The 24,945-nt window shown below is 37.6% G+C and overlaps 1 protein-coding gene across 20 annotated transcripts in view; it reads left to right on the forward strand.

Annotated features, from left to right (window-relative positions):
- The first annotated feature begins 8 nt into the window (after positions 1-8).
- The window catches only part of TTLL5 (tubulin tyrosine ligase like 5), a 215,592-nt gene continuing 190,655 nt past the window's right edge, over positions 9-24,945 (forward strand). For 16 of the 20 annotated variants that reach the window (XM_036238716.1, XM_016122545.2, XM_016122550.2 and 13 more), the window contains exons 1-7: positions 9-159; positions 1,453-1,621; positions 6,871-6,977; positions 14,157-14,239; positions 15,519-15,625; positions 17,521-17,651; positions 18,842-18,924. In XM_036238716.1, coding sequence (XP_036094609.1) covers positions 1,548-1,621; positions 6,871-6,977; positions 14,157-14,239; positions 15,519-15,625; positions 17,521-17,651; positions 18,842-18,924 — 585 coding nt within the window. In that variant the 5' untranslated portion in view covers positions 9-159; positions 1,453-1,547. Of the gene's footprint in view, positions 160-260; positions 355-522; positions 652-1,452; positions 1,622-6,870; positions 6,978-14,156; positions 14,240-15,518; positions 15,626-16,098; positions 16,462-17,520; positions 17,652-18,841; positions 18,925-24,945 lie in introns of those variants that run through there. The other 4 variants (XM_016122542.2, XM_036238717.1, XM_016122554.2 and 1 more) reach the window with 4 other exon arrangements.

Genomic DNA, 24,945 nt, shown 5'->3' on the forward strand with positions numbered 1-24,945 from the left:
CCTGCGCAGTGGCTCCGAGCGGGCGGTTGCTTGTTGGTTGTTGTAGTAACCGGGGAAGCAGCCGTCCGCGGCCGCGGTGCGCTCGGCTGGGGAAGGAGGGAGCTAGGCGCTGAGCGCGGTCCCGGCCGGCCCGCCCCGAGCCATGGGAAGATGAGACAGGTAAATTCCTGCGCCGGCGCGCTTCCTTAGCCGAGGGAAGTGCGCTCCTGGGTCTGGGCGGGTGCCGGCCGCTGCACTTCCCTCTTAGAGTCCGGGAGCAGCTGTCGGTTTCCGGGCGCGCTGGGCTGAATCGCTGCGGCAGAGTCGCCCGCGTCCTTCCCGTGGGGAGCATCTAAGGACCTACTCGGGATTGGGGTGAGCTAGGAGTGAGACTGAGAGGCTGATCCCTACAGTGCGAGGACGCTCCTTGGGCGAGTGTCCTTAATCTTCTTCCGAACGTCCTGTCTCTACCTGCTCTGCAGGCAGCCCAGGACAGGTTGGCATCCCTTCCTGGATGGAGATTTTGTTTTGTTGTAATTGAAAGGATGTGCCAACATTTGGAGAAGATAGAGAAATCCCATTGGGAATCCTCGGAAGGACGCCTTTGGAGGTTGTTAGATATTGCCCGCTCCGCTGAAGATCTGTAGGGATCATCCGGATCTGCATTTTTAGGTCCTGTTTATAACTTATCTTATATATGAATGGATAGAAAAAAGAAATTTGGAAAGATTGACATCAAGTGGTTATTTATTTCTGAATTATGAGATTATGGTCATTTAAATATTTTAGTTTTCTTTATCTGTAATTTCTTTTCCTTCTTCAATGGACATTTCCCTATGGAAAAAAATATTTAAATTAGAAATTGGAAATATCCTAATTTTCATATTTGTTCAAGATTCAGGTCATAGTTTGTGGTTTTTAGCAAGGGAGAGTAATTTTTGAGAGAGTTAGGAAGGACCTTTTTCCTTCCAGATATTTATGACCTTGATTCAGGAGAATTTATTAATATTTTGGGTCAGTGGTTGAATTTATTTTAGTGGAAACATGAGGATATTTTTACCTGTGTGCTTGTCATGGAGGCTAAAGAAATACTTGTAAGGATCTTAAATCTTGAGTTTTTACTTTTAACCCAAGTCCGGTTTTTCTAGCAAGGAATCTATGTTTAAGGCAATAATTCACCTAACTCAGACTTTTCTAAAAGTTAAATAAGTCTTACCTTTTGGTGCATGTTGGTTATAGTATATAAAAGAAAGATGAGAAGCTCTAACTTAGTTACAGTTCTTCAAATACATAGAGAACAGGCACATTGGGGAAAAAAGCTTGATTTGGGGGGCATATGTGAAGTACTATGATAGAAGGTAAACTAGAGATTGGGCACCAGTTAGGTAAATATTTTTATTACTTGGGAGGTCATCAGCAATAATCAAGCAATAGATAACTGCACGTGTTTCAAATCTTTTGGCTTTCTTACAGGAATCAGTGCCATCCAAATTGTTTGATCCAGTCTATATGCCAGGAAAGGTCTCTGAGCCCCCCGTCTGCTGACTGCATGACAAACCCTAAAGGAAATGCCAGTCGTGATGGCCCGGGACCTGGAGGAAACAGCATCGTCCTCAGAGGATGAGGAGGTGGTAAGCCAAGAGTAAGTAGTATCAAGGCTGCTTTTAAACCTTTTTTTTTCTAGGATGGGAAATAGTTCTCTTTTACTGATCTACTCTTGTACCCAATATCTTTCATTTGGTATCACCTGACTCTGGTTTTAGCTTCCGCCGATGATCTAATGCAAGATCTTATTATTTGGTCCCCATCAGCTATCTGAAATGAGATAAGGCTCTGGATTCACGAGTGAACATCAGCTCTAGCTTTTGCAGGTAGTAGTAGCTCTCAGTGAACTCTTGATCAGAGTTCCTAACATAGGAGATTTTGAAATTTTTAGTTATTGAAGAAAAATAAATCTCCAAACTCTGCGACATTGGTTATGTTACTTTCTCAGAAACCTTTACAATGATAGAATGATGATAATATAGAGAAGTCAGGTGACTTACCGCAGTAACTATAGCAGGACATTAAAATTATGTAGCCTGTGCTCCATCTATTGAACCATATTGTTTCCTGAGGTTTTTAGGTAAGAGTCAGGTTTCTCGATTGCTGAGTTCTCATAATAATAAAAATATGAATGCTGATGATATATGCAGCTGCTATAGATGATGTTAAGAACTTTTATGACTGTATCTCATTTAATTTGGAGATATTATTATTCCCACTTTATTAAACTCAGCCTCACGAATATCAAAGTACTTGCTCAGGGACTCGGAGGGAGTAAGTGATGAATTGAGATTCAGACCTAATTTTACTGAATTTTGAAGTACTTCACTATTTTGCCTCCTTTAACATTATTACTTAACACAGAGAACAAAGAGAAAGACTCGCTTAAAGCTAAGATTAGTTTTTAAGATTTTTGGCAAGTTCCCTTGCATATGTGTGTGCTGCGTAACCTGCAAAATGGGGATACTATCTCCCAGGCTGTTTTATAGGGTTTATGGTTAGAATCAAATAGAATAATGTGTATGAAATTACTTTGTAAATTACGAAGTGCCATACAAATATAAGACATTATTCTTACTGGCACTAATACTGAATTATAAGGTGGAGGATTACATTATCTAATATAACTTTAAGCATTATTAAAGCTTTGGGGAAAGGCTTCTCATTACTTTTAGGTTGTAGAAAATAATAGAGAGATGACATTATATTTGGGTCATTCTCATTTAGGATAATTAAATGGATAATTCCCTCTGGCTACTTTGCCTTCCTGTGACTTTTTGCTTTCTGTGTGCTGCCTCTTACCCATTTCACAAATTTTCTAACTGCTTCAACCATCGGTCTTTCCAATTTCAAGATCATTCTTTTACTCCATAAATAGCTCTCTTATTAGTGGGCTTGGAGATTGGGCCTAACAAGTATTAGGTTGAACTGTATGAAATTATTGTTTTGTTAGGTCAAAAACAGTCAAATATTGACAATTTCAGTTGGTTCAACCTAGTATTATAGTAGGTACGCAATAAATACTTGCTCATTGAATGACTAACCAAATGAATGAATAAATAGAGTCTATGTGCTATAGATCACATTATGTTAGGCGTTCTTCATTTTTTTTAATGCTGTGGATCCCCTCTCAGAAAAATATTTTTAAATGCTTAAAATACATATTATTACAAAGAATACAAATTACATTGTAATGTAGTTATCATAATTAAAAAAAACTTGTGATATAGTGAGTGATATGTGCTTTCTCATTAATACATTAAATAAGATTATTCATGTAAAACATGGAGAAGTTAAATTTTATTTCCTAAAAACAACAGTAAGAAGACTACTTTTGCTTAGTTTGCATAGGATCAGCACACTATAGGGCGGTCTTTAAGTAACACTTGTAAGTGGGGAATACTGGGAAACATCATAGATATCTGGACCATCAATGTGGATGTCACCATTCGGTAGCTGAACAATTGCCAAATCATTCATTGTCCAGACTCATCACAGGTGACTCGTCACAGATGTGATCACAGGTGATCTAGTGACAAGTTTAATAACTAACATAACTTAGAAGTAGTGATAAATATAAATGATATCTTAAGATACTGGCATCGACGATAAAACAGTATAAAAATCTATAATTTCAAATAGAGTCAGCAGCACAGATAATGCTAATACTGCTGTGCTTTGCTGCCTATATTTGTAATTGAGAAATGTTAAATTTGTAGAAGTTAGTGAAAATGAAGATATCCCTACTCCTCCCCTTCCCCAGTCCAAATTCATGGACCTTTTGTTCTCCTTCCTTTCAAACTCCTGTTGATTTTTGACTGTTAATCTTGTTCCATCAGGTCATCATGTCTATGAGACACTTGTTTCATACATTAGGAATCTTAAGTCGGTCTTGTTCATACTTGGAGCAATAGGCTTACATTTAAAAAGTTTTAGAAGTTAGATAGGCCTTAAATCATAAGGATTTTGATTTGATCCAAAGATATATACCCATGGACATCTGTTAGTCTGCTCAGATCCCTAGCCTGTATTAAAGTATTAATGCCTTGTAGTCCTGGACTTTAGGACTAGAAACTGTCCAGTCAGTACTTGTTTTGCATGGCATTATTTAAAATAGTAAATGTAAAAGGGGTTCATTTTCTATATTTTCCTTAGGGATTCCAAATACAAATTTATGTACAGATGTGGAAACTTTCATAAAAGGATTTGATACAAGGTTTCTTTTGTCTCTGAAAAAATAATAACTTAATTTCTATCATAAAAGCTGGCTTTATATCAGTTGAAAAAATCATCAGCATTTACATGGAAAAAATAAAAGATTATCAACAAATGATTACATAGCAAGAGGCACAGAAGTTTGGAGAAAGAAGGCATCACTGTGGGCTGGAGGAGCTGGGGAAGGCTCTGTGGAGGTGGTGAGACGAGCTGGGCCTTGGAAAGTGGCATTACATGTACAGAGAGACTTGGGGAAGACACTGATATGAATAATACATGGAAGCTTTGAATTATGTAGGGGGCATCCCAGGGTGAATAATATGTATTTCTTGTGAAATTGCTCCTTAAAAACCAAAATTTTCGTAGGCTTTCAATAAGATAAATCATAAACCAGGTCTACTTTGGTAATTAATTGTTCAAATACTTTTTTTCTTTCATGCCTATAAAGCATTTTTAAAAAATGTATACCAGTTTCTAGTGTGAATGAAAATTTAAGGTCCCAATTTTCAGTTTTCTAATCATTTTGAATCTTTTCTCTTTAGCACCACCTGGTGGGAGCATGATTTTAATGACAATTTAGCATCTGCCTTATGTGTGTTTTGGTTGACCTTACTGAATTAATAATTTGTCTACTATCTCTTATCTTTTCACAGATTATAAGTGAAAAGATTTCTTTTGTCAGGGATTTGGGTTTCCACAGATAGCAAAGTTCGGGCCTTGGCTCTTCCCAGCTGTGTATCTGTTGATTGTGTTTCTGACTCTTGTGAGACATTTCAAAGTTTACTGCAGTAATCTTTTGTTTGTAAGTGTTAAGGCACAGTGATGCCGTAACATAGTTTGTAGCTAGTGTTTGATTGACAAGGAACTTTGGATAGTTTCCAAAGTTTCTAAGATTTTGTAGTTTATATTGCCTACTTTTTCTCTCTATCCTCTGACTGAGAAATACAATGGAAAATTAAAATTGGAAGAGATCACAGGAATTATTTGGCCCCATGCCTATGTCTTACAGGTGTTTAAGATTAAAACAAGAAAAACACACAGAAAATTCTTGCTAAAATATGCATCCTATAAACACCATTTCTCACAAGTGGGCCCTATAACTCAGATCAAAGAGCAAGAACAATAAGCATCCACATTCCATTTCTAGAAAACAGGAAATGAACTCAGTATGGTGTCCTTTGCTTTCCTCACTAAAAGGCTTTTGGTGGCGCATCCCAAATCTAAAGACTGTCATACTTCTAAGATTGGCAACCTGGCAGCCTGTTAATTCAGAGTGTGGATCTTTTAAAACTTGGGCTGGGAGGGTCTGATTTGGCCTTGAGATTTGTGGTATGGCCTTTGTTAAGGGGTGTGGTCATGTGAGGTTTTGAGAGCAGCCTGAATCTTGGCTCAATAGATCTTACTTCATTGAAGAAATTGATTAGTTGAAGAAATTGATTAGTTTAAGTTCCCAAAGATTTGAGTTTAAGGTGTTCCATATATAGAATAGCACTGAAATGTGGTTAGGGTGATGGAAAGGTGGAAAGAGCACAGACACTTGGGTTCAGATCCCTTTCCCTTACTCAACCTTGGGCAGATTACTTAACCTCTCTGAGATACCTTTTCTTCAGCTCATAGTGTGGGCAAGAGGGTTAAGTGAGATAGCGTGCGAAGGCTCTTAGTTTAATTCCTGGCTCATATGAGGGACTCGAGTCATTTTTTCCTCATCTTACCTCCCTGCGCTAAAGAGGTTGAAATCTCTTATCTGCAAGTAAATATGTATCTGCCTGAGATGGATTAAACTGAAATTTCCTGATGATAGGAAAAGAGGATAAAGTCAGAGGTCTTCTTCTGGAGGAAAGTATCTGTTAGTCCATTTAGTATAGGCTTTCTTTAAAATATGCGGCTTTAATTGAGGTATTAGTATTTAGGGTTCCTAGTTCAGAATCTTAGGATGGTCATCAAATTGGCTTAAAGGGACTACAGGGTATAAAGGGGATATATACATTATTGTGAATATATTAGTTAGAATTCTTTAAGTATTCTGGATACTAAAATATAATTGTCCTAAAGATAAAGAGAATTTATTAACTTGTATTTAGGAAAGACTTGATGCTTCAACTCCAAGTGTGCCACTCAGGATCTCATTTATCTCTTTTTTCCTGTCAAGTCTCCACTGACTTCCTTCCTTACCAACAGCTTCAGGCTCTCCTGCCAAGGTCACAAAATGACAGTAGCACATCCAGACCTCTCATTCTCTTACACCATCAAGGGGAAGAGAGGCCATTTCTTCTTGAGCTGCTAGAGAAGAGAAGGAAAGCACTGTTTTCTTAGAGGGTCTCACAACATGTCTCCTGACCCTCAGTGGCTCCATCTGGCTTATGTGCTCACCCCTGAAGCCACTACTATAACTGGGGGATGGAATATTCTGATTGACTGATATCAATCAGGGCCCATTCTGGGAACAAGGATGGAATTAATCTTCAACAAACCACATGGCTAAGAATGGGAGATGAATGGTTTCCCATAGGATATTTAAGAGTTTTTGTTTCAGAAGGAGGGGGAAAGTTGCTAATAGCCAACCATAGTGATTTATTTCAATAGTTAATTCAAATTTTGAGCTATAAATAAAGCCTTTTGTTATGGTTATAGGGATCATCCATGTATCATGTGGACTGGAGGCTGCAGGAGAATTCCAGTTTTGGTGTTCCATGCTGAGGCAATTCTGACCAAGGACAACAATATTCGAATAATTGGAGGTGAGTATGACCTCCCCCATGGGAGGCAGGGCTGGGGATGGCCCTGACAACCTTGTCTTGCAGAAGTTGATATCACCTATAGATATGGAAATGGCCGTAGCCGTCAGAAGAAGATATTGGTTTGTTATACTTGAAAGGATTATTTATGATTTCTTGGATTGTTTTCTGCATATTAAATTGTTTTTACTTTTTGATTTTTATTCAGAATTATGTGTACATGTTTATTGTTTTTTTTATTCTGGTAAAATATACAAAGCGAATTTTACCATTTTAACCATATTAGAATGTACAGTTTGGTGGCTTTTAGTACGTTTACAGTGTTGTGCAGCCATCACCACTGTCTAATTCCAGAACATTTTTATCCTCCTAGAGATAATCCCAGCCACTACCCAGCCCAGCAACCCTTAAAATCTACTTTCTTTCTCTGGATTTGCCTGTTCTGGATATTTCATATAAATGGACTTGTACAGTATGCGGCTTCTTTCATGTAGCATAATGTTTTTAAGGTTCACTCACATTGTAGCATGTATCAATACTTCATTCCTTTTTATGGTTAAATAATAGCCCATGTATGGACATACCACATTTTGGTTAGCGATTCATCAGTTGGTGAATGGTTGTTTCTACCTTTTGGCTGTTGTAAATAGTCCTGCTATGGACATTCAAGTACAAATTTTTGTTTGAACACCTGTTTTCAATTCTTTTGGATATATACCTGGGAATGGAATTGCTAGGTCATATGGTAATTCTATGTTTAATTTATTAAGGAACTGCCAAAGTATTTTCCACAGTGACTGCACCATCTTATATTTCTACCAACAATATATGAGAGTTCTCATTTCTCTACATCATCACTAACGTTTGTTATTTTCTGGGTTTTAGGTTATAGCCGTACTAGTGAGTATGAAGTGGTATCTTACTGTGGTTTTGATTTGCATTTCCTTAATGACTAATGGCATTGAGCATCTGTTCATGTACTTGTTGGTCATTAATATATCTTTCTTGGAGAAATGTCTATTCAAGGTTTTGCCTTGTTTTTTAACTGAGTCTTGTCTTTTTGTTGTTGAGTTATAAGAGCTCTTTGTACGTTCTGAATACTAACCCCTTATCAGATACATGGTTTACAGATATTTTTCCTGTTCTGTCATATCAGTCTCTTGATAGTGTTCTTTCATGAGCAAAAGCTTTTCATTTTGATAATATCCAATTTATCTTTTTGTTGTTGTTGTTTATGCTTTTGGTGTCTTATTTAAGAAACTGTTGCCTAACCCAAGGTCATGATCTCTATGCTTTCTTCAAAGAGTTTCATAGTTTAAGTTCTTATATTTAGCACTAAATGGTCTTTAATTTTTTTATATAGTGTGAGATAAGGGTCTGTCTTCATTCTTTTGCGTATTGATATCCAGTTGTCCCAGCACAATTAGTTGAAGAGACTGTTCTTTCCCTATTGTATAGCCTTAGTATTATTGTTGAAAATCAGTTGGCCATTGGTTTATTTCTGGACTTTTAGTATTTCATTGATCTGTATGTTTATGCAAGTACCATATTGTCTTGATTACTGTATTTTTGTAGTAGCTTTTGAAATTGGGTAGTGTGAGTCCTCTAACTTTGTTCTTATTTTTCAACATTGTTTTTGGATATCCCTCACAATTCCATATGAATTTTAGGATCAGCTTTTCCATTTTTGCAAAAAAAGGTCATTTTTGTTAGGGAGTACATTGAATCTATGAATTGCTTTTGGGAGTATTTATTGCCATCTTAATGTTTAGTCTTTCAGTCCCTGAACAAGAAATGTCTTTCCATTTATTTAGGTCATCTTTAATTTCTTTCAGCAGTGTTTTAATTTTCAGTGTACAAGTCATGTAGCTTCTTGGTTAAATTTATTCCTAAATGTTTTATTCTTTTTGATACTATTATAAATGGAATTGTTTTCTCAATTTCATTTTTGGGTTGTTCATGTTCATGTTCAAGCCAATGTGTTTGATCTTTGTACATTGATCTTGTAGTCCTAAAACCTTGTGGAACTCCTCTATTAGCTCTAATAGTCTGTGCTGGGTGGGTGTGGGGTTCTTTGGATTGTCTATGTACAAGATCATGTCATCTGCAAACAGAGATCATTTTAACTTTTTCCTTTCCAACTTGGATGCCTTTTTCATTTCTTTTCTTGCCTAATTGCTCTGACCAGAACTTCCAGTACAGTGTCCATTAGAAGTGGTGAAAGTAGGCATCTTTGTCTTATTCCTGATCTTAGGGGGAAAGCTTTTAGTCTTCAACTGCTCAGTATGATGTCAGCTGTGGCTATTTTAAAATGCCCTTTATCGTGTTGAGGAAGACCCCTTCTATTTCTTTGTTGAGTGTTTTTATCATGCAAGGGTGTTGGATTTTTAAAAAATGCTTTTCTACATCAATTGAGATGATTCTATGTTTTGTTTCCTTCATTTTGTTATTGTTAATTGATTGACTTTTATATGTTGAGCCACCTTTGTGTTCCTGAGATAAATCCCACTTGGTCATGGTGTATAATCCTTTTAATATGCTGCTGGATGTGGTTTGCTAGTATTTTGCTCAGGATTTTTGTATCTATATTTATAAGGGATATTGGTCTATAGTTTTCTTTTGATGCCTTTATTTGTCTTTGGTATCAGGGTGATGCCGACCTTATAAAATGATTTCCCCCTTCCTCTTTGGAAGAGTTTGAGAAGGATTGGTATTAATTCTTTTAAACATTTGATAAAATTCACCAGTGAAGCCGTTTTAACTCAATTCATTATTAGCAAAATGGAGATAATACCTATTGTTAGGCATTGTGAGAAACAAATGTTATCATTTAATGTTTGGAACACAGTACACACTCAAAACTTACCCTACTTGTTGAATAGAATCAGCTCTACTTTGAAATGACTTTAAGGTCTGTGCTTGCTCCATAATAAACCAGGAGTTCAGAAGATAGTGAGCATTTGCTTCTGGGATTTGAATCCTCCTTCCTCCCCAGGGGTCCTTGTGTTTTAATCCCCTCAGCAAGTTGCTAGGTTACCTCTTAAAGGGACATGGGTCATTTATAGTCTCTGAGGCCCAAGCAACTGAAGGTTTACTAACATATGCTGAGAAACTCCCTCTAAATATGGCTCGAGTCAAAACACCAAAGGTGGGTTTGAAAATAATGGAGGTAGGTAATCGCCCCAAAACATACTTCTTTTGGCGTGCTTGTCACATAAATGAATCTTAGTATTCCATGGCAATAGGCAGTTTCTTCTTTTTAAGAATATCTTAACATTAATTGGAAATTAGTATCCATCGATATAGTCATCCCATTATTCAAACAATCACTATTTTTTAGAACCTATGCTTTTTTTTTTTACCTTACACATTCTTGTGATTAAAGAAAAAGCCAAATGATTTTTGTTCTCAAATCTTTTTTGAATTTTTAGTATCTTCCTAACTCCTTGAGGTTTAATAATTTTTTTTTCATCTTCCTATATATAAAGAATGATTTGAATGACTTGCTGGTTGCTGCCTCAGATTTCTGAATTGTTAAAAACTCTTGGTCTATTTTTTTTCTTTTTGCTCACTTAAATAGCTGACATAGATCCTCTGAAATCATAATCCTGTGGTTAAATCCCCTTGAGAAGTGTATCTGGGGCATTAGTTATCTTCTGTTGATCTTATGTTAGACACCAACCTTGTTTTTTCTGTTATCTAGTAAATGTTTTATTGAATTCACTGTTAATATTTTTGGTACAATAGGATTTCATATGCCTTAATAAATATTCCAGGAATATATTTTTCCTCACTATGTCTTCATTTTTTACAAAATTATATACGCTTTGAACACATAAATAGGCTTGCATTTTAGAGGCAACAGAGATAGTTTCAGTTTAAAGGGATCTTTTCCTAGAATGAAATACTGTTTTATAATTTGCCTTTGTGCCAGTTTTATAAATTTCCATTTGTATAGACTAGCACTGTCCAATAGAAATGTGATGCAAGCTTTATATATAAAATTTCTAGTGGCCTTATTTGAAAAAATAGATATAGGTGAAATTAGTTTTAATAATATATTTTAAATCCAAAATATCATTTCCATGATTACTCAATATAAAAAAAAATCATTAAGATATTTTACATCTAGTATGTATTTTATATTTCAATATGGTGTAAAATTTTTATTGGGAGTACTTATCTGTATTTAGATTTCATAAATGTTATAGTTGGAAAAATAAATTCATGCTCAAGTTATCCCAACAAGTTTTCCAATAACAAAACTTGAGTATCAATTTTTAAATTTAAGTTTACATTAATTAAAGTTAAATGAAATAAAAATTCAGTTACTCTGTCACACTAGTCACATTCGAGGTACTCAGTAGTTACATGTGGCTAGTGACTACTGTATTCAACAGTACAGTTATAATTTTCTGATTGTAGGGAAAGCTACACTATTTTGCTATTTAAGTATTCTAAAAGTCAGAAACATCAGTTTTATTTTCATTGTAGTTTCTCATGCTATTTTTGACCAAACCCCTTAGGACACTTGGCCATTCCCTAGGTGCCTCTGTGCTGACAGTAAGATTATTGGTTCCTTGTTTTCACTTGCTGTGCTACAGGCCTGGAACTTGCCAGGGGTCCCAGCACATGAAGTTTTCTTCTGAAATACATGTAGATGGTTGGAGAAGAGGAAATTCTACAGTCTCATGGTGGAATGGAGGCAATGCAGGTTCAGAGGGTCTGATATCAGATGTTTGGCAGTTTGCTTTCAGTCAAGGAGAACCATGCCCTACTTCTTGTTTGGATAAGAATACAATACGCGCAAAGTGGTTTTTTCTTGGGCAGTTGGGCAGAATCGGTTTACAGTTGCAAGTCTCCATTTGACTCTTGCCAGGGGAGAGAGAGCCCTGAACGATTCCGATTGTAAAAGGTTAGCAACTAATTCAATTTTGTACTTAAAACACTACAAGGAATGAACAAATCATGTCCGTAGGTTGGATTTGGCCCTTGGGCCACCCATTTGTAACCTCTGGTCTAATATATACTGGTAATCAGCATTGTGGGTTACAGGGCTGTTGGACACAGAACATGAGTGTGAATTAAAATTCCCAGTAGTCACAGTTGCTTTATATAATCCCACCCAGCCTTTCCTGCACTTCTCTTTTGGGACATGTTCAGTGTATCTGAGTTGAGTTGTAGTTAGTACGTATGGATTAGGAGTTGGTCACTGCTTACTGCTTACATACCATGCGAATCAGGTCTGCCACTGAGCACAGTCATGATTACATTTTTCTTATGTATTAGGAGAAGTAGGAGGAAGAGCATTAATAACATTTTAATTTTTTTATTTGCCATACAAAGTGTATAATTTACTGTGTATAATACCATGTGTTAAGAGCTATTTTACTACATATTTACTTTTTTATTATATAAAAATCTTTATTATATACCAAGAGCTATTTTAAAAGCTTTACACATATTACCTTATTTAGTGCTTACAATTACCCTATGAGGTAAATATCTTTGTTACCAATCCCACTTTACAGGTGAGGAAATTGAGCATAGAAAAATAAAGTAGCTCGTTCGAGATGATAGCCAGGAGATAGTAGAGCTGGGATTCGAGCCCCGGCACTTCAGTTCCAGAGACATACTCTTTCTCTTATTCCCCCATGTCCCCCAGTTCCCAGGTAATCAGTAATTTTCTGTTTTTCCACATACCTTACTGATCATTGTCCCTGTGGCCCGGTACTGCGAGGCAAGCACTGCAGAAAAGGCACGGGCCTGGTCTCCAGCAATTGATGATGTTTTGGCTTTTTGCGAGTGTAAAAGAGATGTCAGTGATCACAGTTATCATAATGAAAAGACCTGATTTTCTTTGATTTTTCTAGGTTTTAAGAATAATATAGTGAACACGTGTGTACTCATTCCCTAGATTTTGCCGTATTTGCTTCTCTCTCGCCAGAATTAGTTTAAATGCTTCGTGCCTAAAGTTTTTATTTAGCACGTATCTCCTAAGAACAAGGGCAATATGCAGTCCTTTTAGGAAATTGTTCTGTAAAATTCTTAGCTAACTTTTTCAAACAATTCGTAGTGATGCATAGAAAGATCGAATTTAATGGGCCAGAGTAAATGTTAGCCTTTAGGGATATATCGAAAGCTCAAATGATTACAGACCTTCCTCTTAGACAAGGACCACAAGCACAGCTCGCTTGCAGGGGCCAGGCAGGAAATATGAATGTGTGAAGCCGGCGGGTGGGGCTGTGCCCATCTGGACAGTGCGGGCCTGTCCTGGAGGAAGTACTTGCGCTTCTCCAGCTGATTCTTGCCGTGCCAGACAGAGAGCCCAGGGTTTTCAAGAGAAGCCCAGAGATCTAGATTTTTATATGAATTCCTCCAATTTCAAAAGGTAGAAATAAATTCAGTTTTATTTCTAAATTACAATGAGCCATGTCTGTATGTTGGTTTTGGCCGTCAGATCACCAGTTTATAACCAATAGTACTGGGAACCAGCATTATTACACAGAGAGGGCTCTCTGAAGCAGTGGCTCTTAACTTTTTTGGTGCAGTGGACCCTATTGGCAGTATGGAGATGTCTACAGGTCTCTTCTCAGAATAATATTTTTTAAATGAATTTAAAAAATTACATGTGACTACAAAGAAATCAATTGTATTGAAATATAGTTGTCAAAATATTTTTAAAAACCCAAATTTGTGATATATGTGCTTTTTCATTAGTGTATTAAGTAACACGATCTAGTGGTAGGTTTGTTAACTTTCATAATTTTTAAGTACCGTGAGAATAAGTGACATTTTGAAATATCTGTAACAACTATAAAATAATATTAAAATCCCTGATTCCTATTGGTAGTGGGGTCCAGGTACCTCTAATACTACTACTCTGCTTTGTTGCTTACCATCCTAATCGAAGGTCATATTAAATTTCAACTAGAAATTTGTAAAAACAAAGATATTTAGTAAACATCCATGCTTAGTAATCCTCAATAAATCTCAAGTTAACCTTCAATAAATCTCAAGTTAAGAACCCTTAGTCCAAAATAATGCACAGCCTCAACTTTTAGTAGCATAAAGGTAGCAGTATAATATTACTGAGTGTAATTAAGCAAGCTACCCTTACAGTTTATGTCTGTTTCCGCAGTTAACTGTCTGGTTACTGAATTTAATTCTGTTTTTCTTTAGAACGTTATCATTTATCTTACAAGATTGTGCGAACAGATAGTCGCCTGGTACGCAGCATTCTGACAGCCCATGGATTTCATGAAGTAAGCTCATTTTTACTTCTTCATCTCATCTGTCCAAAAGTTGAAAATTCTAGCCACCTGACCATCAGTTAAGAGTGCCAGCCCTAGAAAGTACATGGGACCAATGCTTAGTGGTGATGTAGAACTTGCATTGAATTTCCGAGTGACTTTACCAATTTCTCTGTGCAATACATGGAAAACTTTTTCACAAGATTTTTTTTTGGGGGGGGGGGGAAATATATATATTTTTGCTATATTTTTAGGCTTGGGCTAGAGGCAGAGTCGCCTGTAAGGAACTGTCTGTTACTCAGTTAAGGTTCTTTGATTGCAAGCAACAGAAACACACTCTGCTTAACTTAAAACCAAAAAGGATTTGTGGGACAAGTGTACACAAAATGGCTAGCAAAATCAGAGGAAAAGCCTAAAAGGCAGGCTTTTGGAATAGAGACCAGGTTAGTTCAGGGAATCTGGGAATAGGAATCCTCAGAACCACCTCCTCAAGCCACCACCATGGAAGCGACTTGACTCCAGTCATTGTCCTTGTGCCTTTTTCCACTCAGGAGTCACATTCTAGAGATAGAATGACTGGCCTAGCTTGGGTCATGGATTCGCTTCTCTAGGGGAGAAAGAGGTGATTGGCACGTCCTTTAAAACCAAGGAGTATGTTATTCTCAAAGAAAATTGGGAAAACCGGGATGTTGACAGCAAAAGAGATGGCAAAAATTGTGGATAGACTTCCCCTGTATTTTGAGAAAATGGGTAAAGATCTGGTTGCTAGCTCCTTATCCTAGGTTGAGGTCTGATACCTGTTCACATCCTATCTCATTGCTGTTTTATCTCCAGGGCTTAATATGGCACCTGCCACATCATAGGCACAGAACACATAATTATTGAATGAATAGACAAATGAATTCTTATGAATGAATGAATGAATTCTAAGTTTGTTTGCTACTATAAGTTTTTAGTTCAGTATCTGCAGAAGATAAGGATACTCTGAAAAGGGAGTTGTGAGTTAGGGTCCTCTCATACTTTGATATGGAAGAATATTAAGAGACCTCATGGACTTTTGTAGAAGGATTAATTTCTTCTACTTTTTTCATTTGGGATTTGCCCAACTCTTTCATTCTTTAAACTTGATTATCCCCATATTCTCTATACTCAACTTTTGTCTTGCTCGGCTCATATACTAACTTGACCACTCCTTATGTATAAAAAAATCTCTGGCTTCTTCTGCCATCCTCTTTCTAGAGAGGAGCTATCATCTTGTCTTGTTTTCATCTTGTCTTTTTTCTGCCCTCAGGTTCACCCAAGCAGCACTGACTATAACCTAATGTGGACAGGATCCCACCTAAAGCCCTTCTTACTTCGCACCCTCTCTGAAGCACAAAAGGTTAATCACTTTCCCAGGTAAGGCTCTGGCTAGCTACTTTGCTCCATTTAAAGGTACCTGACATTATCATAGATTTAAATGTAAAACTTAAACGTAGGAGAAAATCTTTATGACCTTGGATTAGGTAAAGTTTCTTAGATATAACATTAAAAACATAATCTGTAAGAAAAAAATTGATAAATTGGACTTCATCGAAATTTAAAATGTCTGTTCTTGGAAAGACACTGTTAAGAAAATTAAAAGACAAGCCAGAGACTGGGATAAAATATTTATAAAACACATATCTGATGAAGAATTTACATGCATAATATATAATAAACTGTCAAAACACAATAATAAACAACCCTATTTTCAAAATGGGCAAAATATTTGAACACCTATTTCACCAAACATATATAGACATGAAAAGATAACATGAAAAGATTTCAACATCAGTAATCATTAGTGGAATGCAAATTAAAACCACATGAGATTCTACTACATACCTGTTAGAATGGCTAAAAACAAAACAAAAAAAAGACAACTAGAACATTCAAATTTTGCTGGTAGGAAATGCAAAGCGGTACAGCCACTTTGGATAACAATTTGATGGTTTCTGATAAAGTTAACATATACTTATGTGGTGGTTTAAAAATGTGTCCACAGATTCTTTGACATTGCTTTCAAAAGACTGAGCTTAATTTCTCTGTTTTTAAATGTAGGCTGGACTTAGTGACTGACTTCTAATGAATAGGATGTAACAGAAGTAAAACTGTCACTTCTGAGACCAGGTCATAAAAGACATTGCAGCTTCTTTCTTGCTCTCTTACTTGGATCACTTTATCTGGAAGAAACCAGCTGTCATGTCATGAAGGTACTTAGCCTTATGGAAAAATTCACACATAGGGAACTGAAGCTTCCTGCCAACAGCCAGCTCCATATGCATGAGCTATCTCGAAGTTGGGTCTTTCACTCCCAGTCAAGCCTGATGACTGGAGCCGTGGCCAACATCTTGACTGTAGCCTCACGAGAAACCCCAAGATAGAACTACCTGCCACTTGCACATTCCTGACTGACAGAGACTGTGTGAGACAGAAAATGTGTATTATTTTAAGCTGCTGTGTTAGGGATAATTTATTAGGCAGCATTAGATAACTAATACTACTTACTAAACAATCTTATTAAACCCTGCAATTCCACTGCTAGAGAAACGACAGTGTACATTTACACAAAAACCTATAAAAACTTATGTTCATCTAAAAACCTGTATACAAATGCTTATAGTGACTTTATTCATAACCTTTAAAAACTGGAGACAGCTTATATATTCTTCATCTGGTGAAGGGATAAACAAGCTGCAGTACACCCAAACAGTGGACTACTACTGAGCTGTAAAAAGGAATGAAATACCGACACTTGCAACAACAAGGATAAATCTCAATTGTGAAATTGAGTGAAAAGCCAGTCTCAAAGGGATACATATCATAGGACTTTATTTAACTTTCTGGGAAAGGAAAAACTATGAGGACAGAAAACAGATGAATGTTATGTTTGCCAGGGCCTGAAGGTGATTGGAAGGGTTGACCACAAAGGACTTGAAATAACTTGTTGGGGTGTTGAAACTGTTCTATATTGTGATTATGGTGGTGGTTACATAACTGTATGTATTTGTTCAAACTCATAGAATTTATACACTAAAAAGGACAAATTTTCTTGTACATAGATTATACCTTGGTGAATAAATCTGACAAAAAAATTTGTTCTTTGAAAATGATTAATACTCCTTTGGGGTTGATAAAGTAATAAATCTGGGATTTACTGCTATCTTTGGTAACTACTCTAAAACTGTGAACTCTGAACTCTTTAGAATGTGGCGACACTGGAAAACCTTAGTCAGAGTTTACTGAAATGGAAATACTTTTATGCTTTTTAGGTCATATGAACTAACTCGGAAGGACCGACTGTACAAAAACATCATTCGAATGCAGCATACCCATGGATTCAAGGCTTTTCACATCCTCCCTCAGACCTTCCTGCTGCCAGCTGAGTATGCGGAATTCTGTAGTAAGTGCTTGACTCAGAGTGCTCATCCTCAGCAACTGAACTTGGCCTGCAAATTCTAAACTATTTATTACTTGGGTTTCTACAAAAAAATGGTTTGCTGGCTTCTCACATGGGTGCAATATAATGGACGTCTTTTGATATTATGACACGATCTTGTACAAATAACATTTCACACGTGTGAACAGAACTAGAGGGTACATTCCTAGAAGTGAAATGGCTTTTGGAGTTAAATTCTGTGTGCCATGTTCTGTGTTTCCTGTCTGTTAGGTTGCGTTGAGGGCAGAAGGAGAGGAGGACGATGGGGAGTGGACAAGGAGAGCTTTGTTTCCTCCTGGTGAAATGTTTTGTGGCCCTGACTACAGCAAGTGCCTGTTGGTAGGCCTTGAAAAACAATTCGGCTCATATCAGAGGGAGACCCCTTTGTTCCTCCTTCTCTCTGGTGTCCTCTGACCTTCTTTCCTTGGAAGGCAGAGCCACCTGCAAGTCCTGGGAGTGTAGTATGGTTGTTTCTCTTTCCATGACCCCAAGGTGTCTAACAGGTATAAACCTGAACTTGCGAAAGGAACAAGAGTAGAGGACACCTTTTACTCACCTGTAAATTATTGTTATTCCTCTCCATTTGCACATTGTTTGATATTAGGTGATTTTTTTCTTATAAGCTCAGAGAAATTGTTAAAGGAAAGTAACCATATTAGGAGCTATGGCGTTCGATTGTTGTCAGTGTCCGCAGTGTGAGTGTCTAGAGGTCCTTTAGTTAATGCAGGTGAGAATCTCAAAGGTTCATGGAGGTTGTTGGGGACAGTAATGGACTAACATCCTGATGTTTGCCGCCTTTTGTTTTCATCCTTTCTTTCAAGAGGGAAATGGTGGAAGAAGTGTATTATGTAGTGTTTGCTGTAATTTTGCTGCCTCCTACTTCTCTCCCCCTCCCTCTTTTTTTCCCCTCTCTTCCTCCTTTTTCCTCCCTCTCTCTCTCCCTCTCTCTTTTGGCCCCTGTCTCTGTTTTTGTTTTAATTTTTAAGCCTAGTCCAAAAAGACAGGTTACTTAAGCCGTTCCACTTAGAAATTTGGAAGATTCTTTGGGAACTTGAGAGTAGTTAACCATTGTTGAAATTTAAGTTGATAAACTCACGTTCCTTCTTTCTCTCTGTTTCTCTCTCCCCCTTTTTATCTCCCTCTATTTTGAGCAGATTCATATTCAAAGGATCGGGGACCTTGGATAGTAAAACCAGTGGCCTCTTCTAGGGGGCGGGGTGTCTACCTGATCAACAATGTAAGTATTCAGCACATGGCAACCTCTCTCCTTTTCTTCCCCACTTCGCTCTTTGTCCCAGCTCCTAATATGGTCCCTTTTCCCTAAGAGCCGGTGGTCCCTTCTGAAATCTGCATCCAGAAGTGTGAGTTGAGGGTGGCTATGAGTTGTTTACTGGCAGTAACCTCCTTTCATGGCAGCAGTTACTCTATGGCTGAACAGTTTAACTACTTGATCACATTTGCAGGGCAGGCAGAGAAGAGGTACCTTGGTGTCAGCAGAGAAGAGGTACCCTTTCTGCTTTCAGCATCCTGTCATGTTAATTCTTAAGCGTTAATCAGTAGCATTTACATTTAGTTTTTATTGTGAGCAGAACTGTGGGTTCCTGCTTGCAAGGTCATCCAGGAAATTAACCTAAATTTGGTATGGCATCCTTGCTGCTCCTTCCTACTTTCTTCCCTCCCTCCTCTGCTCTTCACCTTCTGCACCCTCTTCTTTTTTCAAAAGTCATCAGTATCCTGGGTCTTCGCAAAATCCTTATTAAAAGTTGTTTTAAAGTTGAATACATATACAGAATCGATAAAATAAAATCCCAACCCCAGTCTCACTCCCTAGACTTGTAACAGTAGTTAGTAACCTAATATAATTGATAATCTGTTTCTTCTTTTCTCAGTTTTGCACTGTGTTAATTCCCAGTTTGATATTTATTATACTCATCACCTCCTACTCTCCTTCCCTTCCACATTCTATCTCATGAGTTTGATAACTTTTTATTATTTTTATATATTAATGGTTTATAATATTTACATTCTCTTCAGTCACTATGGTTCAGTTTCTCTGCTTTATCTATTAAGTTGAGTAAAAAATTTAAACTCAGTAGAAACTTTATAGCATTGGAATTCTGAAATTTAACCAGTATTTTAGCCTGGGTCTTTCATTCCACTATTTCATCCTTCCTGGACATTCGGTCGGCCTTTTCAGTATGAAACTACTGTTTTTCTTTAGTTCAAGGAAAATTATCCATTTTTTTGGTCTTCATTTCTACATCTAGAACTTCTTTTTTGAGGCATTGTGGGTCTTCTTGTCAACTTTTCTCTCATTTTAAATTCTATTTTCCCCTATACTTATCTTCTTGGTGACTAATTTGAGCTCTATCCATTTTATTATTCATTCCATCTATTGTATTTCTATATTGGCTATCATAGTTTATAGAAACTTTTATTTTCTGATTTGCTTGCTTGCTTTATTTTATCTATCTATCTATCTATCTATCTCTCTCTCTATTTATTTATTTATTTGAAATAACCTGTTGTTACTTGATGGATGCTATTTACCTTCTGGTCTTTCTGAATATACTGATTGAAAGTTTTTTAAAGTTCTCTTTTGCGTGGTAAATTTTCTTGGGATAGTCTTTTTCCTTGCTGTTGGATTTTCTCAATGTCGGCAAGCTTAGGTGTATCAAGTCATATTTATGAACAAAGAACTAGACCGATTGAAGTAGATAGAGACAGCTGGCCGGGGTTTCTCCTCCCGTTGTATAGTACTGGTTCCTTAGCGCTTCCCCCTGGGCAGAAGGCTGTCTTGTGAGTTTTGTGCCAGGGCGAAGCATGTTGACTGTCAGGCTACATGTTAGCTGGAGGTGGGTGAGGCGCATGCTTCTTCCTTCCTCCTTGGCAAGATCGGGTAGGCTTATCATGAAGATGGAGGAAGATTTTGGTGATTTCTCGTTTGGGTGGTGCTACCTTTCCTCTCTTTTCTCCTTTATGTCTGTTGTAGGATAGAACGGCCTCAGGTTCCACTCTTCTTTCAGATTCCTGCACTCACACAAGATGTACTTCTCAGAGTGTCATTGTTAGGCTTTATCCCAAGGGCAGAGCTTTGGATGTTGAAGGTCCACTGGTCTCACTGTTGCAAATGCTGTGTTAATTGCTTATCTGATTCTTGTCCTCGACCCATTCCTGCTCCTCATGTTTGTTCACTACCAGCTTGGAACTTCTCAGGGGCCTCCTTGGGAAGATCACTCTCACCTCAGATATTCTGGGCTGGGACTTCCTCCGTTCCGTTTTCTCAACCTGATCCCATCTGCTTTGTATCTTAAAGGATTTCCTTAAACTTTTGGTGTGTCATTGGCTCCTTTAACTGCTCTCTAGCCTTGTTATTATTTCATTCTTTTAAAAATCTCTTTTGTTCCAGTGGGACTCTGGAAGGGAAGAGGAGGAGGTAGATATGTTGTGTGTGTGGTCAGCACTCCATCTTAAATCCCCCTATTCTCTTTTCATGTGGTCTGAACTATTTCCTATGTACTGACTTCCTGAGGGGTCTTTCATATTGGAAAGTTCTTCAATTCAGTCTGCACTAAAAACTGTGTTATAAATACTGATGGCCAGACTTTTTGTGCTGAAGACATATAGAATCTGATTTGATACAGCAACTACTACAGCTCCAGGCCCAGGCTACAAGTCATGTTACCTGGCCCTGGGTCACTCTGGAGGCCTATTACCCTGGGTCTCTTGTGACAGAAGGCCCTGGTCACATGCCTTGGATCTCTCTCTTCTTGTCTCTGTTCTGACCTTGGCATGAAGACTCCTGTCCGACAGCTTTTTCTTCTTCTCCATGCCAGGAACTCCAGTGTTGTTTGAATCTCTTAGACGGCACTAGTTTGGGTTTGGGTTTTAGCTGCCAAATGGAATAACTATTGAAAGAACTGCGATACAAGTTTGCTTTTTATTTTCTTAGACATGAGTCAAAAAGAATAGGATCTATTCCCAGCTCATCTGGAACTTTTTTCTTTTGGAATGCTCTTATGCCCTAGTGATTTGTTAGTTTAAAACCAACATCATAAAGAATAGAAAAGTTAAACTTTCCTTGGTGGGGCTGAGAACCCTGTGCCCTGACTCTTCCCTAGATGCTGAGTCTCATAAAAGGGGTGACAAGTCTTTAGAGAATGCGTTTTTTGGCAGGCTTTCCTTCTCCCTCCTACCTCTCCATGGGCTGAATCCCTGGAGACCCCCTGCAAAGATCAAAGTGCTTGGCTGGACCCTTTGTCCCCCTCCCCTTCAGAGAAGCTTTGGAATGAGTCTGATTCTTTGAGGTACTTGGTGGAAGTGCCAGACAGAAGCCTGGGAAGATGCCAGCAGGCACCAGGGGAGCTGGCAACATGTGCACATAATGGGAAAGTATTCCCATTTCACTCTAAAACGAGTTTTATCACCTTTTACCCAGACCTACAAACCATGTAGTTAATACTCTTCTCTCTCTCCTTATACACAAGGCCTAACCATTCCCTCTTTCCATACCTGGATCCTTTCCCATGGAATATGTGACCCATTAGCCAACTGGATGAAGTAACTCTTTCCGAGGCTGCTGCCTGCTTTCCTTTTAGATTTGAGGGGGAGGGGGAGGGAGTGCTTAGGTGGAGGGTCTGTGAGCAGAACTAACACTAATGTGGGTGGGTGAGGGATGTTGTGGGGGGAGTGGAATAAGGTGTTAGGGCCAATTGAAAACATCTTTCCCTGTCTTCCTGCTGGAGTGAGAGGGCCTCTTATGAAACATTCCCAGTAATAGTCATAACCTCTTGGAAACTATCTGCAAATAGCAACTTTTACCATTACGAGAACAGGATAAAGGATAGAAAAAGCAGTCCTTTTATGTAATACTGAAGAGAAGTGTGAGCTCCTACAAATGGAAGCATCTTGGCTGACTGGCTGATAGTTTCTTAATAATGTGCTCTTTAACTCTAGAAATACATCATAAAGGAACAGAGCTGTGTTTGATCCAGCTCCTTCAGTAACCGTGACTAAAAGCCATATTTTCCCAATTTACTATATTCAAATCAAGGAGGGGAAGGATCTGGTGTTTTCTGATTAGAGTATGAATTTGATTATAGAAGTCAGATTTAGTCATCCTTGTCTCACACATTATCCATGGTAAATACGATATTAATATTTTCCCTGAGATTTTAAAGTACCAGGAGAGTATTTAGGTCACTGTTCACTCCTATATTTGTGAATATGATTCTGTGCAGCTCTCATTTCTTTTTGTTTATATATAAGCTTGCTGCTTTGTATTGTGCTTTCTGTGTTTTCATTGTTCGACAAGTCCTCAGGGAACCCTGCTATGTGCCAGGTACTGCCACTGCTTACAACTTTTCGAGGAATAAGGACTAGCTCCCAAATCTTAAGTACCTTCATTATAATTCAGTGCACTGCTCTGAGTAGATTGGCATGTAGCATGCTGTGATGGATGCTGTTGAGTTATGGAACTTAGTAAATAGGACCACGTAGATACTATTGAGATTGCAGTAGTAATAATAACAACTGATATTTCTTGAGTGTTTAATATGTGCCTACCACTGTGCCTTCCAAATACAATCTTATTTAGTCTTTATAAGAATCCTAAGAGGTAATTACTATTATTTCTTTATTAAGTAGCAGAGTCAGGATTGTAATTCAGCTGATGCTAGAGCACACAGTCTCAACCACTGTACCATTCTACCTTGTAATAACTTAACAGATACCATGAGCCTTAGTCCAGTTTGAAAAATGGATGTATTTCCAGCTTTCCCAACAATTTAGATTCTTGCTTAGCATACTTTGGAGGGTAGTTTGAACTTGGAATTGAAATCATTTTCTTAAATTGCAATTATTTCTTTTTCTTTCTTTTCTTTTCTTTTTTCTTTTTTTTACTAAGTTTTATTTTTCAATTACAATTGACATACAGTATTATATTAGTTTCAGGTGTACAATGTGATGGTTAGACAGACATTTATATAACTTGTGAAGCGATCACCTTGATAAATCTAGTACCCATCTGACACCATACATAGTTAGTATATTATTAACGATATTCTTTATGCCATGCTTTACATTACCACAACTATTTTGTAGCTACCAATGTGTACTTAATCCCTTCCCCTTTTTTACCCACCGACCTCCCCAAGCCCCCCTGACATCTGGTAACCATCAAAATGTTCTCCGTATCTGTGAGTTTGTTTCTGTCTTGTTTGTTTATTTTTTTCTTCAGATTCCACATGTAAGTGAAATCATATGGCATTTGTCTTTCTCTGTCTGACTTACTGCACTCAGCACAGTACCCTCTAGAACCATCCACGTTGCAGATGGCAAGATTTCATTCTTTTTTTATGGCTGAGTCATATTTCATTGTATACCTGTGCCACCTGTTCCTTATCTATTCATCTATTGATGGACACTCAGGTTCCTTTCGAAGTAGTGTTTTGGGTTGGTTTGGGATAAATACCCAGAAGTGGGATTAGCAGTTCCTTCCTTGTCTCTTTGTCTCTTGTTATAGCCTTTGTTTTAAAGTCCGTTCTGTCTGGTATAAGTATTGCTACCCTAGTTTTCTTTTGTTTGTTTCCATTTTCATGAAATACGGCTATTGTAGTCTCTTGTAGGCAGCATATGTGAGGGTACTGTTTGGAACTGAAATAATTTAAAATGAGTTAATTGGAGATTAATGAAAAGGAAACAGGCTTGATGATATCAAAAAACTTTCATTAGTTTATCAGTCTATAACTACCTACAAAGAAACTATATTCTTTTATGAGCTTATAATTTAATTCCTAATTCCGATAAAAATGAGAGGTACAGACCATGGAACTAATATTTAAGTTACCTAAATAATGTATGGATTATATTATGCATAACTCAAAAGACAAATGTGAGTGATGAAGAAGGAAGGAGAGGAAATGGCCATGGACCTTCGATGTGTCATGGGGTGAAGACCATTACCAGCGTATTCTCTGGTTCAGAGGAAGGTTGTGTGGTCCTACATCCATTGTAGCCTATAGATGTTACTTAGCAGGAAGAGAGCTGCAGTTGTTTTAATTTTAGTCTTGGAGCACAGACTGCAGCTTGCTGCTTCGTACTGCAGTTGCATCAGTCTTACTAAGCTGACTCAGAATGGAGATAGTACTTGTGAGAAAATGATCAAGAAATGTAAGGGAGTCAGGAAATGGCGCGGGTGACTGAGTCCTTTAGTATGAATCAGTACTGATGTCCTTGTCCATATGATGCATAGAGATGA

This window comes from Rousettus aegyptiacus, unplaced genomic scaffold (assembly GCF_014176215.1).
Source record: "Rousettus aegyptiacus isolate mRouAeg1 unplaced genomic scaffold, mRouAeg1.p scaffold_m13_p_3, whole genome shotgun sequence".
NCBI lineage: Eukaryota > Metazoa > Chordata > Mammalia > Chiroptera > Pteropodidae > Rousettus > Rousettus aegyptiacus.